The sequence below is a fragment of the Stegodyphus dumicola genome, chromosome 5 (assembly GCF_044657685.1).
Source record: "Stegodyphus dumicola isolate Sdum_Otavi_A_Nest chromosome 5, ASM4465768v1".
NCBI classification, from domain to species: domain Eukaryota; kingdom Metazoa; phylum Arthropoda; class Arachnida; order Araneae; family Eresidae; genus Stegodyphus; species Stegodyphus dumicola.
The window spans coordinates 102,698,249-102,712,593 of NC_140772.1; the positions used below are offsets into that span (position 1 = coordinate 102,698,249).

Here is a 14,345-nt window from a genome sequence, read left to right on the forward strand (position 1 = left end):
GTCTTTCTTTTTACTTTCCAAATGGCCGTTGGCACGTGTTTTAGATGTATTGGTCAAAAGTCACAAACTGAGTTTTGTGTTAATTGAATTTTGCGAAAGCAAATTAAAGCCCAATTTAATTCAATATTGCTAAATTTTATTCGCTGATTAACTCATAGAGTCATATAATCATAGTTTTCAGACTGTATTAGTTATTTAATTATGCCGATATTAGTTTTTTAATGTTCAATAAATATACTACTTAAGACTTTGTGCCTTTTTGATATTTCTTATTCAAAATTTTTGCACTGAAATTACACTGTTGCTTTGTAACGTAGTAATCTTCATTCTTTATTAATACTTTTTACTCATATTGGTTTGATATTCATGATATTATTGTCTATTTATTCATTAATAAAGGTTTTGATTTAAAGCACAGTAGTTAATTATTTTTTCTGAAATATGGTTATTTCATTATTTCAAGATTTAAATGCACAAATAGGAGTGCCAGAAAGTGAAATTTAAAATAAATAAATAAACTAAAAAAGGAGTAATAACTGTACTCAGTACACAAAAGAAAAGCTTTTTTTTTTTTTTTTTTTAAATAATTTTCCTGCAAACTAAATTTAGCAAAAAATCAAAATCATGCGGCATCATGCGTAAATACTTTCCGAACTGTACTGTGTCTTCAATATGCAACTCCCGGAGCAGGGAATTACGAAGGCACTATGAATTTCTCGTCGTTTGACCCAATTTCTAGTCCAAATGCATTTTCCCCCCTTCTGTAGCAGAAGTTAAGTTCAAATTTGTAGTAGCAATTTAAAATAGTCATCCATTATTTTGACTATTTGACAACATCGTAAGCTTTGTTTACAAATCGTAGACAGTGTGACGCTGTAGAGGGCAGGAACACTTCCTTTCATAGTGATTGGCTGAGTGAATTCCTGTACTAACGAGAAAATCGTTCTGTGTGGACAGGAGAGCTATCTCAGATATTGTCAGATAAGTCGGCCGAGAAAATCGCTACGTGTAGACGGGCCTTAACACTGTTTTTGAAAAAGCATCAAGTAAGTTACCTGTTGCAGCAGATCGTGTAAGTTTAGCAGATGGCTCTGGCCTCTTAGGACGACCTCTATTACGCAATTGTGATATTTTATTTTTCTGTTCATTCTTTAAGGTTTGTTGCTGCAATTTTAATATTTCCTCTTCTTCTTTACCCACAATAGAAACATCAACTAAGAATTAAAAATATTAAATTTACAATACTATAACAATATATAAGTTCAGACACAAACCATTAACAGAAATGCAAAAATATCAAAATTTCAGGGGGAAAAAAATTAAGTCAAACTCAATTCTAAAGGAAAACTATAGCAAGATTCTGATATTTCACAAATGCTCAATCCAGGAATGCCTGCAACCTGTGCTCCCTTTTGATAAACACAAATATATATATATTTGATAAACAATATATATAAATAAACAATATATATAATAGGTGAAATTGATAAACAATATATATAAACAATATGTGTTTACAAATATATTTGATAAACACAAATATATCCGATATATTTTTCCTAATATGTAAAGGATCTACAAAGCGAAAGTATGTTTCGAAATCCGAAATCTGTTTATCAATTTCACGCTGCTCACGCGCAATAAATTGAAAGTTGATCTGTCAGCACAGTCCTTATCTTCAAGGCAGATGTTTTTATTTTATTTGGCTTATAATTTGTTAGTAAATGTAGTATTTCATCTCGATGTACTCCGTCTTTGATATGATTTAAATTAAGTTCCTCATCATTATAATTCGCTTCCGATAGTGAAGAAAGTGACACACAGGTTATTGAAAACGAAAAAATTTCGATTGACAAATTAGTCGGTATTCTCGGCACAGCAATTATAGCACTTGAACAGCGGAACTTTGAAAATAAACAAGAAATTATGTCTGTTTAATAGAATTAAAGAGAAAGTATTATCACATGAAACAAAGCAACTTAAACAGCTTACTTTGAAAGAAATGTTTAATAAAGTAAACAAAAAAATATTAAACTTTTTCTTTTTGTAAATTTTGATACCCTTTAGATCATAATTGTTCTTTATTTCATTAATTACGGTTTCATATTTTTAATTTTGTAATTTCTTCTTGCCATCTTACCAGATTTAAACTGATGATCTATAATCCTGAAAAATCGATAATCCGGAATCGCCAAAGTCCCGACGAGTCCGGATTAACGACATTTGACTGTACAATTAAATACATGAAATCGTAATTTCTAAAGAGCAATTGTGATCTAAAGGGTATCAAAATTTACAAAAAAAAAAAAAAGAGCTTAATATTTATTTGTTTATTTTATTAAACATTTCTTTCAACGTACGCATGCGTAAAGCATACATTACGCATAGCAGAAATTAGAAAATTGCAACCAGAAAACTATTTTATGCGTATTCGTGATATTTATAATGGCGAGGAAATTGATTTAAATCATATCGGACTACATCGACATGAAACACTACATTTAGTAAGAAATTATAAGCCGAATAAAATAAAAATATCAGATCAACTTACAGTTCATCCCGCAACGCTAACGTCGCACCCCCCCCCCCCGCACTTCAGCGTGAAATTGATAAACAGATTTTGGAATGGTTAGAGAAACAAATCACCTCTCCGTAACTTTCTTCATGCCTTTATCCATTTTTTGCAGCAAGTCCACTTGTTGTTTCATGGACATCGAGACATGCTTTTGCTTTCTAGATCCTTTGGCACCTCCAGAATCGGAAATTCTATTTGACATAATCGAACGTTCAAGCTTACTTTTATAAAATTGGTCTAACAGCCTGCAAAAAATAATAAGCCGGATCCAATTCGAAGATTAAGGAACGACGCAATCTGCAACATTAACTGAAATAGATAATTAAATAATTTTAGCTTAGCTTATACCGTCCGTTATACATTAAACGCGCATGCGTAAACGTATTATGTGCATGCTTAAACGCATTATACGTTTACGCATGCACAGAAAGTTTGTAGCTTTGAGGTCCGGATTATAGATCATTCCAGATTATGGACGTCCGGATTAAAGACTTTTGACTGTACTACACATATAACATATTTTGGGTATTTTTATTATTATTATTATTATTTAGGTTGCTTAGCATAATTGACATGAGGTAGCATTCTCTTTTCTATGGTTCGTACATATTTTTCTGTACACGGAAATTAAGTACTTTTAAGAAGCATTAATGAAACAAATTAAGGACCTATGAGCAAATGGAAACTGAATTCAATTAAAAATATTATCTATGCCTCAATTCCACTTTTGTAATACCATCCTAAAAATAAAATAAATCCGTAAATAGGATGTATTATTTTTAAACATAAATTAATTAACATAATTATTAATAAGTTTGAGAATAAAATAAACTTCATGAAATTTATCAAGAACCATTAAATATTTTACATTTATAATAAATGGACATATTTAAAAGAAGATAAGTGTCATTTAATTTTCTTTGGGGGGGGGGAGTCGCGGCACGCAATGAACTGGAAGTTGATCTGTCAGCACTATCCTTATCTTCAGGGCAGATGTTTTTATTTCATTCAGCATATAATTCCTTACTAAATGTAGCATTTCATCTCGATGTACTCAGTTTCTAATTTCGACTATGCGTAATGTATGCATTACGCATGCGCATGTTGAAAGAAATGTTTAATAAAGTAAACAAATAAATATTAAGCTTTTTTTTCGTAAATTTTGATACCCTTTAGATCATAATTACTCTTTATTTCATAATATTTTTAATTTTATAATTTCTGCATGCCATCTTACCAGATTTAAACTAATAATCTATAATCCGGAAAAACCGATAATCTGGAATTGCCGAAGTCCCGACGAGTCCGAATTAAAGACTTAACTGTATATACAATTTTATTGAAATAATGATATATATATAAAGTTGCTCTGCAGAGTAAAATTATGTGCAGTTTTTAAATTTATTGTTCCGTGGTCCCTTAAGGCATTTTTCCGGTACATTTAAAAAGCTAGACGAAGGCTGGCCAACGTAGCGGCCGGTTACAAACTTGTGTGGAAGAATTTTTACAGACACACCCAGCAAAAAAATCTAGAAAGGAGAAAATTTAGAATTTAGAGAAGGCATTGGAAATACAATTTAGAAAGTCAACAAGGCAGCAGAATTTAGAATCCTTATCCACAGATAACATCAGGTGGGAAAATGCCTAATGCCAGCACTGTGTATGGTGCATTAAGAAATATTAAATGAATCTTTTAAATTGTCAGTTTTCAATTTCTTTATTAATAAAAAAATTCCTTTCTATAATGCCTGTCCATGTGGTAAGTTTAGAAGCATTTCTGATATTTTCCATGCTTGTGTCTAGATAAAAGTAGAGAAAATAAAGGGAAAATAAACACATCAACACTTTACCGGCCGGACGTCGATTAATCGACGTTTTCTTCTCAGTGCATACCGGCCGGCCGTCGATTAATCGACATTTGCTCCCCAGCGCTTACTGACCGGTCGTCGATTAATCAACTTTTGATCTTTCTGTTAGATTTGGTTAGGTTAGATTGAAAAGTAGCAAGCATTTTGCATTCTTTATTCAGATAATCGGTGCTTTTTTCTAAGCTTTAGCCCTTAGAAATGAATGGAAAGGATAGTCTCGTCGAATTTTATCTCGGTGACCTGTCAGATTGTCTTCACTGCCGTTCAGCAAGTAGTACTGATGACGAAAGTGATAGCAGTAGTATAGCCATTCGAAAGCGACGTCTTGTACCGCTAATATACAGTGATTCAGAAGACGAGGACATGAATAATAATGTTGAAGACAACAATGATACATGGTCAACGAACGACAAAAGTATAATTTTGGAACCTTTCGAAGGCAGCTCTGGCGTAAAAAATATGCCAAGTTCCTCAAAGCGTAATGGATATTGTGAATTTATTAATTGGAACTGACCTGATTGAGCACTTCGTGAGGGAGTCTAATAGATATCATTATCAAATTGTGGAAAAATATAGAATTACATCAAAAACGAAAATTGGAAAGACGTCACGGTGACTGAAATGAAGAAATTTTTGGGCCTGATCATTCTCATGGGACAAGTAAAGAAGGACGTTCTCTACGATTATTGGTCTACAGACCCATCTATAGAAACGCCGTTCTTCTCGAAGGTTATGAGCAGGAACAGATTTTTACAAATAATGCAAAGCTGGCATTTTTGTAATAATAACGATATTTCTCCCAATTCACATAGGCTGGTGAAGGACTAGCCTGTCATTGATTATTTCAAATAAAAATTTAACAACGTATATACACAAGATCAACAATTGTCCCTAGATGAATGTTTAATTCCGTGGAGAGGTAGACTGTCAATCAAAATTTAAAATCCGGCAGAAATTATAAAACATGGTCAGTCAAAAGTCATTAATTCGGACACCCATAATCCGGAACTCAAAGCTACACACTTTCTGCGCATGCGTTGCGATGACGCAAGCGCATAGGCGTTTACGAGTACGCGTAAGACATTTACGGCTGCGAATACGCAATGTGTGCATGCGCATAATACATTTATGCATGCGCGTTTAACGTATAACGGACAGTATAAGCTAAACTAAAATTATCTAATTCAGTTAATGTTGCAGATTGCGTTGTTCCCTAATCTTCGAATTGGATCCGGCTTATTTTTTGCAGACTGTTAGAGCAATTTTATAAAAGTAAGCTTGGAACTTTCGAGTATGTCAAATAGAATTTCCGATATATATTTACTAATATGCAAAGGATCTACAAAGCGAAAGTATGTTCGAAATCCCAAATCTGTTTATCAATTTCACTCTCCTCTGGCGCAATGAATTGGAAGTTGATCTGTCAGCACTATCCTTATCTTCAGGGCAGATGTTTTTATTTTATTTGGCTTATAATTCGTTACTAAATGTAGTATTTCATCTCGATGTACTCTGTCTTTGATATGATTTAAATCAAGTTCGTCATTATAATTCGCTTCCGATAGTGAAGAAAGTGACACAGAGGTTATTGAAAACGAAAATATTTCGATTGACAAATTAGTCGGTATTCTCGACACAGCAATTATAGGACTTGAACAGTGGAACTTTGAAAATAAACAAGAAATTACGTCTGTTTAATAGAATTAAAGAGAAAGTATTATCACATGAAACAGAGCAACTTAAACAACTTACATTGAAAGAAATGTTTAATAAAGTTAACAAATAAATATTAAGCTTTTTCTTTTTGTAAATTTTGATACCCTTTAGATCATAATTGTTCTTTATTTCATAAATTACGGTTTCATATTTTTAATTTTATAATTTCTGCATACCATCTTACCAGATTTAAATTGATGATCTATAATCCGGGGAAAACTGATAATCCAGAATTGTCAAAGTCCCAACAAGTCCGGATTAAAGACTTTTGACTGTATAGTTGTTTGTTAAATGTACTAAGAGTAACTGCAGTAGTTAAACGGTTTGTAATAAACTTCAAAAACGACAAACGGTTGCAGGCCCCCTAACAGCAGAAAAACTTCAAACTGCTGAAGTAGACTGGATAAAACATGAGCAAAACATAGAGTTTAACTTAGAATTACAGAACCTTAAAAATGGTTAGTCGATTCCTAAAAACTCTCCACTTTCAAATTTAGCCCCATTTCTCGACAGTTGTGGTGTATTGCACGTAAAAGATTAGAAGGAGGAGCATTTACAAAAGATGAAGCTCACCCTGTACTTCTTCCAAATGAGTCTAAATTCACAGAGTTAATTATTACTCGAGAGCATAATAAAATTTTTCATGGTGGAGTTACATTTACGCTAGCCAAAATTAGATCTGATTTTGGATTCCTCGAGGTAGACAAATTATAAAAAGAGTATTAGGTAACTGCCTAATTTGTCAAAAGTATAAGTTGAAACTAGCTAAACAAATAACTAGTCAACTACCTAAAAGTAGAATTACTGAAAACCCTCCTTTCACTGTAACTGGCATAGATTTCACTCGCCCAATTTTAATAAAAAAAATCAGGAAATGATATGCCTCAAAAGGCTTACATAACATTATTTACATGCAGTGTGACTAGAGCTGTGCACATAGAATTAATCACAAATATGTCAACAAAAAAATTTATTTTGTCATTAAGGAGATTTTTAGCTAGGAGAGGAAATTGTAAAGTTATCGTTTCCGACAATGCTAAGATCTTTAGAGCCACTAATGAAATTCTTAAAGAATTTGCAAAAACTATTATAGATTCAAAACTGAAAGATTTCATATCAATAAACGGCATAACTTGGCAATATATTGCACCTCACGTGCCTTGGTGGGGTGGTTTTTATGAAAGGCTTATGAAAAGTATCAAAGATCCTTTAAGAAAGGTTCCCGGAAGGGCTCTTCTTAACTTGAGTAGGAACTCTTTGAGGAAATGATGACTATTCTATCAGAAATTGAGTTAGTTCTAAATCATAGACCTCTTACTTATGTCCACAATGAAATAAAAGAGCCATAAGCTCTCACCCCTGCCCATTTCTTGTTTCCAGGGCAAGAAAATATTTCTTATCCTGTACATTTCGCCGACCTTTTCAGGAATGAACCATTGAACAGGCAGACTTTGACTAAAACTGTATCAAACTAACCTTTTGAAACAAATTTGGAAAAATTGGAAGGCGAATTATATCCTCGAATTACGGTTTGCGCATACTTCTCTAAATCCATCTCGTGAAAGGAACCTTAAAAAGGGTGAGAATGTATTGCCGGAGGAGTAGACGAAATAAAAATTTTTATGGCCTATTGGAATTATAGAAGAAGTTTATAAAGGTAGGGATGGGTACGTGCATTCATGTTTGATTTGTACTTCTCAAGGACTTTATCCAAGACCCATCCAATTGATCTATCCTTTTGAAGTGTAAAGTTATATATAATAATGTTTGTGTCATGTATTGTATTAATTTACAATGAAGTTTTCAGAATTGATTTTTGATTGTATCTACATATATTGTTGATGTGTACTCTTAACAGAGCACAGATGGGATGTGTTAGAACTTTTCATAGCATGGAGGGCGCTGTTGCGCCGAAAGAATTTTTTCCATGTTTTTACATTATGTAACAGTAGGTTCGCTGTTGCGATGTGTCTGTAATATTGTGATATTTTTTGGTGTTTTCATAAAATATAAATGAAAGATGTCATCATGTATTTTTGTATACCAAATCAAGATCAAAATTACCACTGATGCAAACTCGTCGAAGCATTTAACAAGTTTGTTCAGTACATTTGACATCAGTACGAATGCATCGATCGATGCATTCGTACAAGAATCGTCAAGTGTTATACTCGCCTTTTGAACTTTGCATTTGTATCATTAATTGCTTCATAATACCTTTTAACTAATTCGAGTGTTTCTCATGATTACAGCAAGTTCAAATAGGTATGTTTTAATACGCATTTAACATTTTGAACATAATAAAAAAATTTGAATTATAGTGGTGTACAGGGTGGAGCAAATAAAGGTAGTCCGGAGAATACAGCAACTCTGTTTTCCAGGCCACTTTTATTTGCCCCACCCTATATAAGAAACCGTTGTAATTTCAGTTAAAGATACACTATATTAAGAGAACTGGGAAAACATTCTTTAATCACAAAGTGGAGATTAGCGCCTGTTCAGGACCTATTTCAAATAAATCAGTAACTCCCTGGACCTCTGAAACCAGTGCACTGTATTTAAATCATCTACTGCACTTCTTTATAAGACCCTGATAGCAAAAATTCTATAATAACAAGGTGCAAGATACAGCAGACCTTTCAAATCTGAATTCAGTAAAGAAACATAAAAAATTTCTGTAAAAGAAAAATAGAGTAGATAAATAAATAAAACTTCAGACTTTGACTTTTGACTTGCTTCAGTAACTAATATCGACTACATAGATTAAATGTAGTAAATTAAACTGTTGCCAATGGCCTATCACAGTTGTAAAAACGAAATGATACCCCTTGGTATCGACACCCTCAGGCAGTACAATAAGATAAGCATCAATTTAGTCTAACTCCAAAAATAGCACAATCATATTCTCAACATGGCATAAGGAGGCATTTTAATTAGTTGAAATAAGTAGGGATAATAATAAATAATTTGTGAAGCAATTACAAGCAATCACTAGCATAGGCATATCATCAGTGCAATCATCACTTAACATGCTATAACCAGGCAATCAGCATAGAGCAATGTAGGCATATAATTGTGAAATAAGCAATCTCTTTTTTACAGACGAGTCAAATATAAGCAAAAAGTTCAGGTAGATGTGCCATCTTGTGTAAATAATGAGATACATGAGGTCAATAATGAGATACATGAGGTCAGTACAGAAAATGGCAAAAACATAATCTTAGAATGACATACAAGCTCTTGCAGTCCTAATCAGATGGAGTTGTAGCTCAGAATGAGCTTAGAGACGTTTCGCAGGCACCTTGATATGAAGAACACTTGATGGCTGAGAGTCAATCCCGATCATTGAAGAGGAAACTTTGTGACTAGTTTAAGATGGTTACGTGGGAACATCGTAGACGCTCAATTTTAACACAGTGCACTTGATAGAATTTAAAATAAAAATACACAATTCTTGAATAAAATAGTAAAGAAATCTTGGTTAAAGGTGATAAAACATAATAAAAGATAATTATTAATGCAAAGTACAAATCCCCCTACATGGGAAGAAAGTGTCCAAAGTAATTCTGCTTTGTCAGGAGCATTAATAATAAAAAGTCTGTTGTGTACACCATGACTTCCTTGTACGAAATATTAAATTATATATGCACTTTTTCTTGCATTTCATTTAAACTTATTGGATTGAATTAAATCTACTTCATCGATAGCACATAAACCACAATAGAATAAATGCACCCTTTTTAATTCACTATATTTGTTTACCATAGCGACACTCTAGCATTAGGTTCACTTAACAGCGTTATATTTCATTCATATAACTCAAAATGCAAAAAATTTATATCATTTGAAGAATTAGCTAATTGTTGCCACATGTTCTATTCAAATACTATTGTTAACTTAGAATACAGCGCCACCTATTGGATATGGAGAGAAACGCTTACTTGGCCATCTGGATTCGGCTAAGCAACATGCGAGTGCATGTATTAGATCTGAATGTAGTTAATTACTGTTAATAAATTAGTTCTTTCGCTATACAGTCCACTCATTAGTTTAGAATCATAGCACATGGTCATTACAGCCGGAGAAATGAACAAAATGCTGGCATTAGATAGAAATAAAACTTCATTAAAAGTGAAACTAGGTAGGTTAGAAAATGTAGTGAAGGAATATGATGATAGTTCAAATAATAACGAAATTCAAATAAAGTATAGATCCCTTCAAAGCATTCAAATGGATATTAGAAACTTAAGGAATAGATATTTCGAAAGCGTTGATGAAAAAGATGTCACAGCCATCGATGATAAAATCGCTGAAATGGAAGAAAGAACGGAAGTTCTAGAAGTAAGAACTATGGAAATTCTATCACATTCTGAAAATGAAAATGATTTAAATAAATTTGATTCTAATGTACAAATATGTTTGCCAGAATTACCAATTCCTAAATTTTTTGGTAAATATACCGAATGGAATAATTTTAAGCTTCAAATCAAAAACATCACAGCAAATAACACGCAATTAACAGAAGTTCAGAAACTCTACTATTTAAAGGCTGCATTAACTGATGAAGCAAAAAGTGTTGATGATACTTTCAGTTCTCTACTCAAAGCTCTTCAAGATAGGTATGAAAATATAAGAATATTTATTGAGACGCATATAAAGTCAATAATGGATTTATGTACATTAACATTCGAATCATCTAAAGGAATAAGATATGTAATAGATAATGTTACTAAAATCGTTAGGGCTTTGACTGTTCTAAAATATGAGAAAAATAATTTATACGACATTCTGTTATTAAATATTGTACTTCAGAAACTAGATTTTGAAACACGCAAACCATTTGAATACGGAACTACGGAAGTTCCTATATTTGATGAATTAATTTCGTTTTTAGACAAAAGATGTCAGTTATTGGATAACATTAACTGTAGTACTAATAAAATGAAATATCCATTAGAGCAAAATTTGAAATCAAAGGCTCTGATGGTTAAAACCGATAGTGTTTCGATTTGTGTTATATGTAAAAATAATAATCATCCACTGCATAAATGTAATTCATTTTTTAAATTAAATCCAAATCAAAGATATGAAATAGTTAAAAACCATAAATTGTGTTTAAACTGTCTCAGTAAGGAGCATTTAATCGCAAAATGCAATTCTAAGTTCAGATGTTCGGAATGCCATAAAAAACATCATTCATTAATACATCCCCTACTCAGAAATGGCGCCATCCAACAAAAGCTAGACAAAACAAAAACGGAAACATGGACAAAATTATAAACAAGAATGCAGATGTCTCTAATAAAAATCAATCAAGTTGTCTTTTGACAGGGAGATTAGCATATTTTTATGTATTATTAGCATAAAAATGCTATGTATTATTAGCATTTTATGCATTATTTTATAGTATTATTAGCATATTTGCAATTAAGAAGGAAAAAGAATTCCAGTTTGCGCAATATGGCAGCATGAGTTGTTTCCTGTGTGAAGGAGTTGCCAATTTGTTAAATATAAAGAAAGAAAGAATTTATGCATCTGTATCTGTAATTAATGAGAAAGTTATAAATATTAATTATCAACTAGATGTACAGATTTCGAATAAGGATTTCACATATGTAAGATTAGTTAATTGTTTGGTTATATCTAAAATAACCAGTGTAACTCCATCAAGGAGTTCAGATGTGCAGTCATTAAATATTCCCATTGATATTGAATTGGCGGATCCGCAATTTGGAACACCTAACAAAATAGATATGTTATTAGAAGATGAATTGTTCTTTGAGATTTTAAAACAAGGACATTTTCAATTAGAAAATCAACTGTTGATATTCCAAGAAATAGTTTTTGAATATATCGCCTCTGGTGCATGCAAGAGTAACTCAGAAGTAAATTATTGTGGTTTAGTTCTAAATAGTGAAGAAAGAGTTGAAGAAAATTTGAAAGATTTTGGGAAGTTGAATCCATTGAAAATATCGAGGATGCTTTGAGTGAAAAAAGAAAAATACTGTGAAGAGCATTTCAAGCGTACTCACTACAGACAAAATAATGGAAGATATGTAGTTCATTTACCCATAAGGGAAGGTGTAGAATTAGGAGAATCGAAAACGGTAGCTGAGAAAAGATTGCATCAAGTGTGGAATCAACTAGAAAGCGATTCGAATATGAAAACATTACATAAATCAAGGAATATAAGGATCTAAATCACATGGAAGAAGTTCAAGAAATTGAAACATCAACTTGCAATTATCTTAGTCATCATGGAGTTTATCGGCTAGAAAAAAACCTCTACCAAGCTTTGCGTTTGTTTAATGCATCAGCCGCTACTAGCAATGAAAAATCACTTAATTCAATATTAATGAGAGGGCGAATACCTTAAGAAGATTTATTTTCTATTATTATTTGATTTTGAAAGTACAACTATGCATTAGGAGCTGATGTTCAGAAGATGTACAGACAAATACTTATTGAACCATCTCAACAAAACCTACAGTTGATCTTGTGGAAAGAATCAGTTGGTAGTCCTGTGCACACTTATCGTTTAAGGACTGTAACATACGGAACAGAAAGTGCAACATTCCTTGCAACAAGGGTCCTGAAGCAGTTAGCAATGGATGAAGTGACTGACTGTCCTCATGCCTCAAGAGCCATACTGAAGGACAGTTAAGTAGACGACATTATCACTGGAGCTAATACACTGCAAGAAGCCAAGGAGTTGCAGACACAGATAACATTTCTTCTAGAACGTGGTGGAATGCAGTTACATAAATGGTGCTCAAATGATACAGAATTATTGAAGAATACAGAAATTGGAACTCAGGATTATTCCTTTCAAGTTACGGATAAGCCTCAGATTACAAAGACCTTAGGAATGTCATGGAATATGTATACATACTGTTTTTCTTACGATTTAAAGATACCTGACATTGAAGAAACAGGAAGGAAAAGAGATGTCTTATCAACAATAGGTCGCCTCTTTGACCTGTTAGGTTTAATTGGACCTGTTACAACAAAAGCTAAAATATTTCTACAAAACTTTTGGCTTCTAAAATTAAATTGGAATACACCTCTTCCTAAAAATTACTTTGAAGAATGGAAGGAATTTCTGCATAATCTAAAAATAGTCAACGATTATCACATCCCTAGATTTGTTCTAACCAATGGATTACAACAAATAGAAATTATAGGATTCTGTGATGCTAATCAGAAAGCCTATGTTGCAGCAATTTATCTGAAATGTATGTCATCTTCGAATGAATGTTCATCAAGACTTCTGTGCAGCAAGTCTTGCATGTCACCTTTGAAGTCAATTACCATTCCTCGTTTGGAACTTTGTGCTGCAGTTCTGTTGGTAAAACTAATGAAAAAAATATTAGAGGCCATTCAGCTGCCTATAGTCAAGGTGTATTACTGCACTGATTCGTCAATAGTGTTAGCACGGATTAAGAAGGAACCCCATCAACTAAAGACATTTGTTGCTAATAGAGTGCATGTTATTTGCAGCATGACTGCTGTTCATGAATGGTAGCACGTTAGCACTCACAATAATCCAGCTTATTTAATATCACGTGGAGCTGAACCTAAAAATCTTCTTCATAATGATTTATGGTGGTATGGACCAACTTTCTTGACTAAGGAGAGATTTTTGATTAATCCTTGTGAAGTAATTTCATCTGATATGGATGATGTGGAATACGTATAAGAACTCAAACTTATGGATAATGACTTAGTTAACCTAAATGTTAACTCCAACTCCCTTGTTTTAGATCATATTCTTAACATTAGTAATAACTATATTCATATTATTCGTGTGTTAAGTTTTGTTTGTAGATGTATAGCCAAATGTAAGGGAAAAAATTTAATAGGTTTAATAAAGTAAAAAAATAAATATTAAGCTTTTTTTCTGTAAACTTTGATACCCTTTAGATCATTATTGCTCTTTATTTCATAAACTACGGTTTCATATTTTTAATTTTATAATTTCTGCATGCCATCTTACCAGATTTAAACTGATGATCTATAATCCGGAATCGCCAAAGTCCCGACGAGTCCGGATTAAAGACTTTTGACTGTATTAGCACAAAAAATGAAGCAACTTAAACAACTTACATTGAAAGAAATGTTTAATAAACTAAACAAATAAATATTAAGGTGTTTTTTTTTTGTAAATTTTGATAATTTACAAAAAT

General features: G+C 32.4%; 1 protein-coding gene across 3 annotated transcripts in view; it reads right to left on the reverse strand.

The window, feature by feature from the left end:
- Positions 1-14,345, reverse strand: part of LOC118190076 (poly [ADP-ribose] polymerase tankyrase-like) — a 346,106-nt gene that overhangs the window by 198,895 nt on the left and 132,866 nt on the right. For all 3 annotated transcript variants that reach the window (XM_085816925.1, XM_085816923.1, XM_085816924.1), the window contains exon 6: positions 1,056-1,214. In XM_085816925.1, coding sequence (XP_085673051.1) covers positions 1,056-1,214 — 159 coding nt within the window. The remainder of the gene's footprint in view (positions 1-1,055; positions 1,215-14,345) is intronic.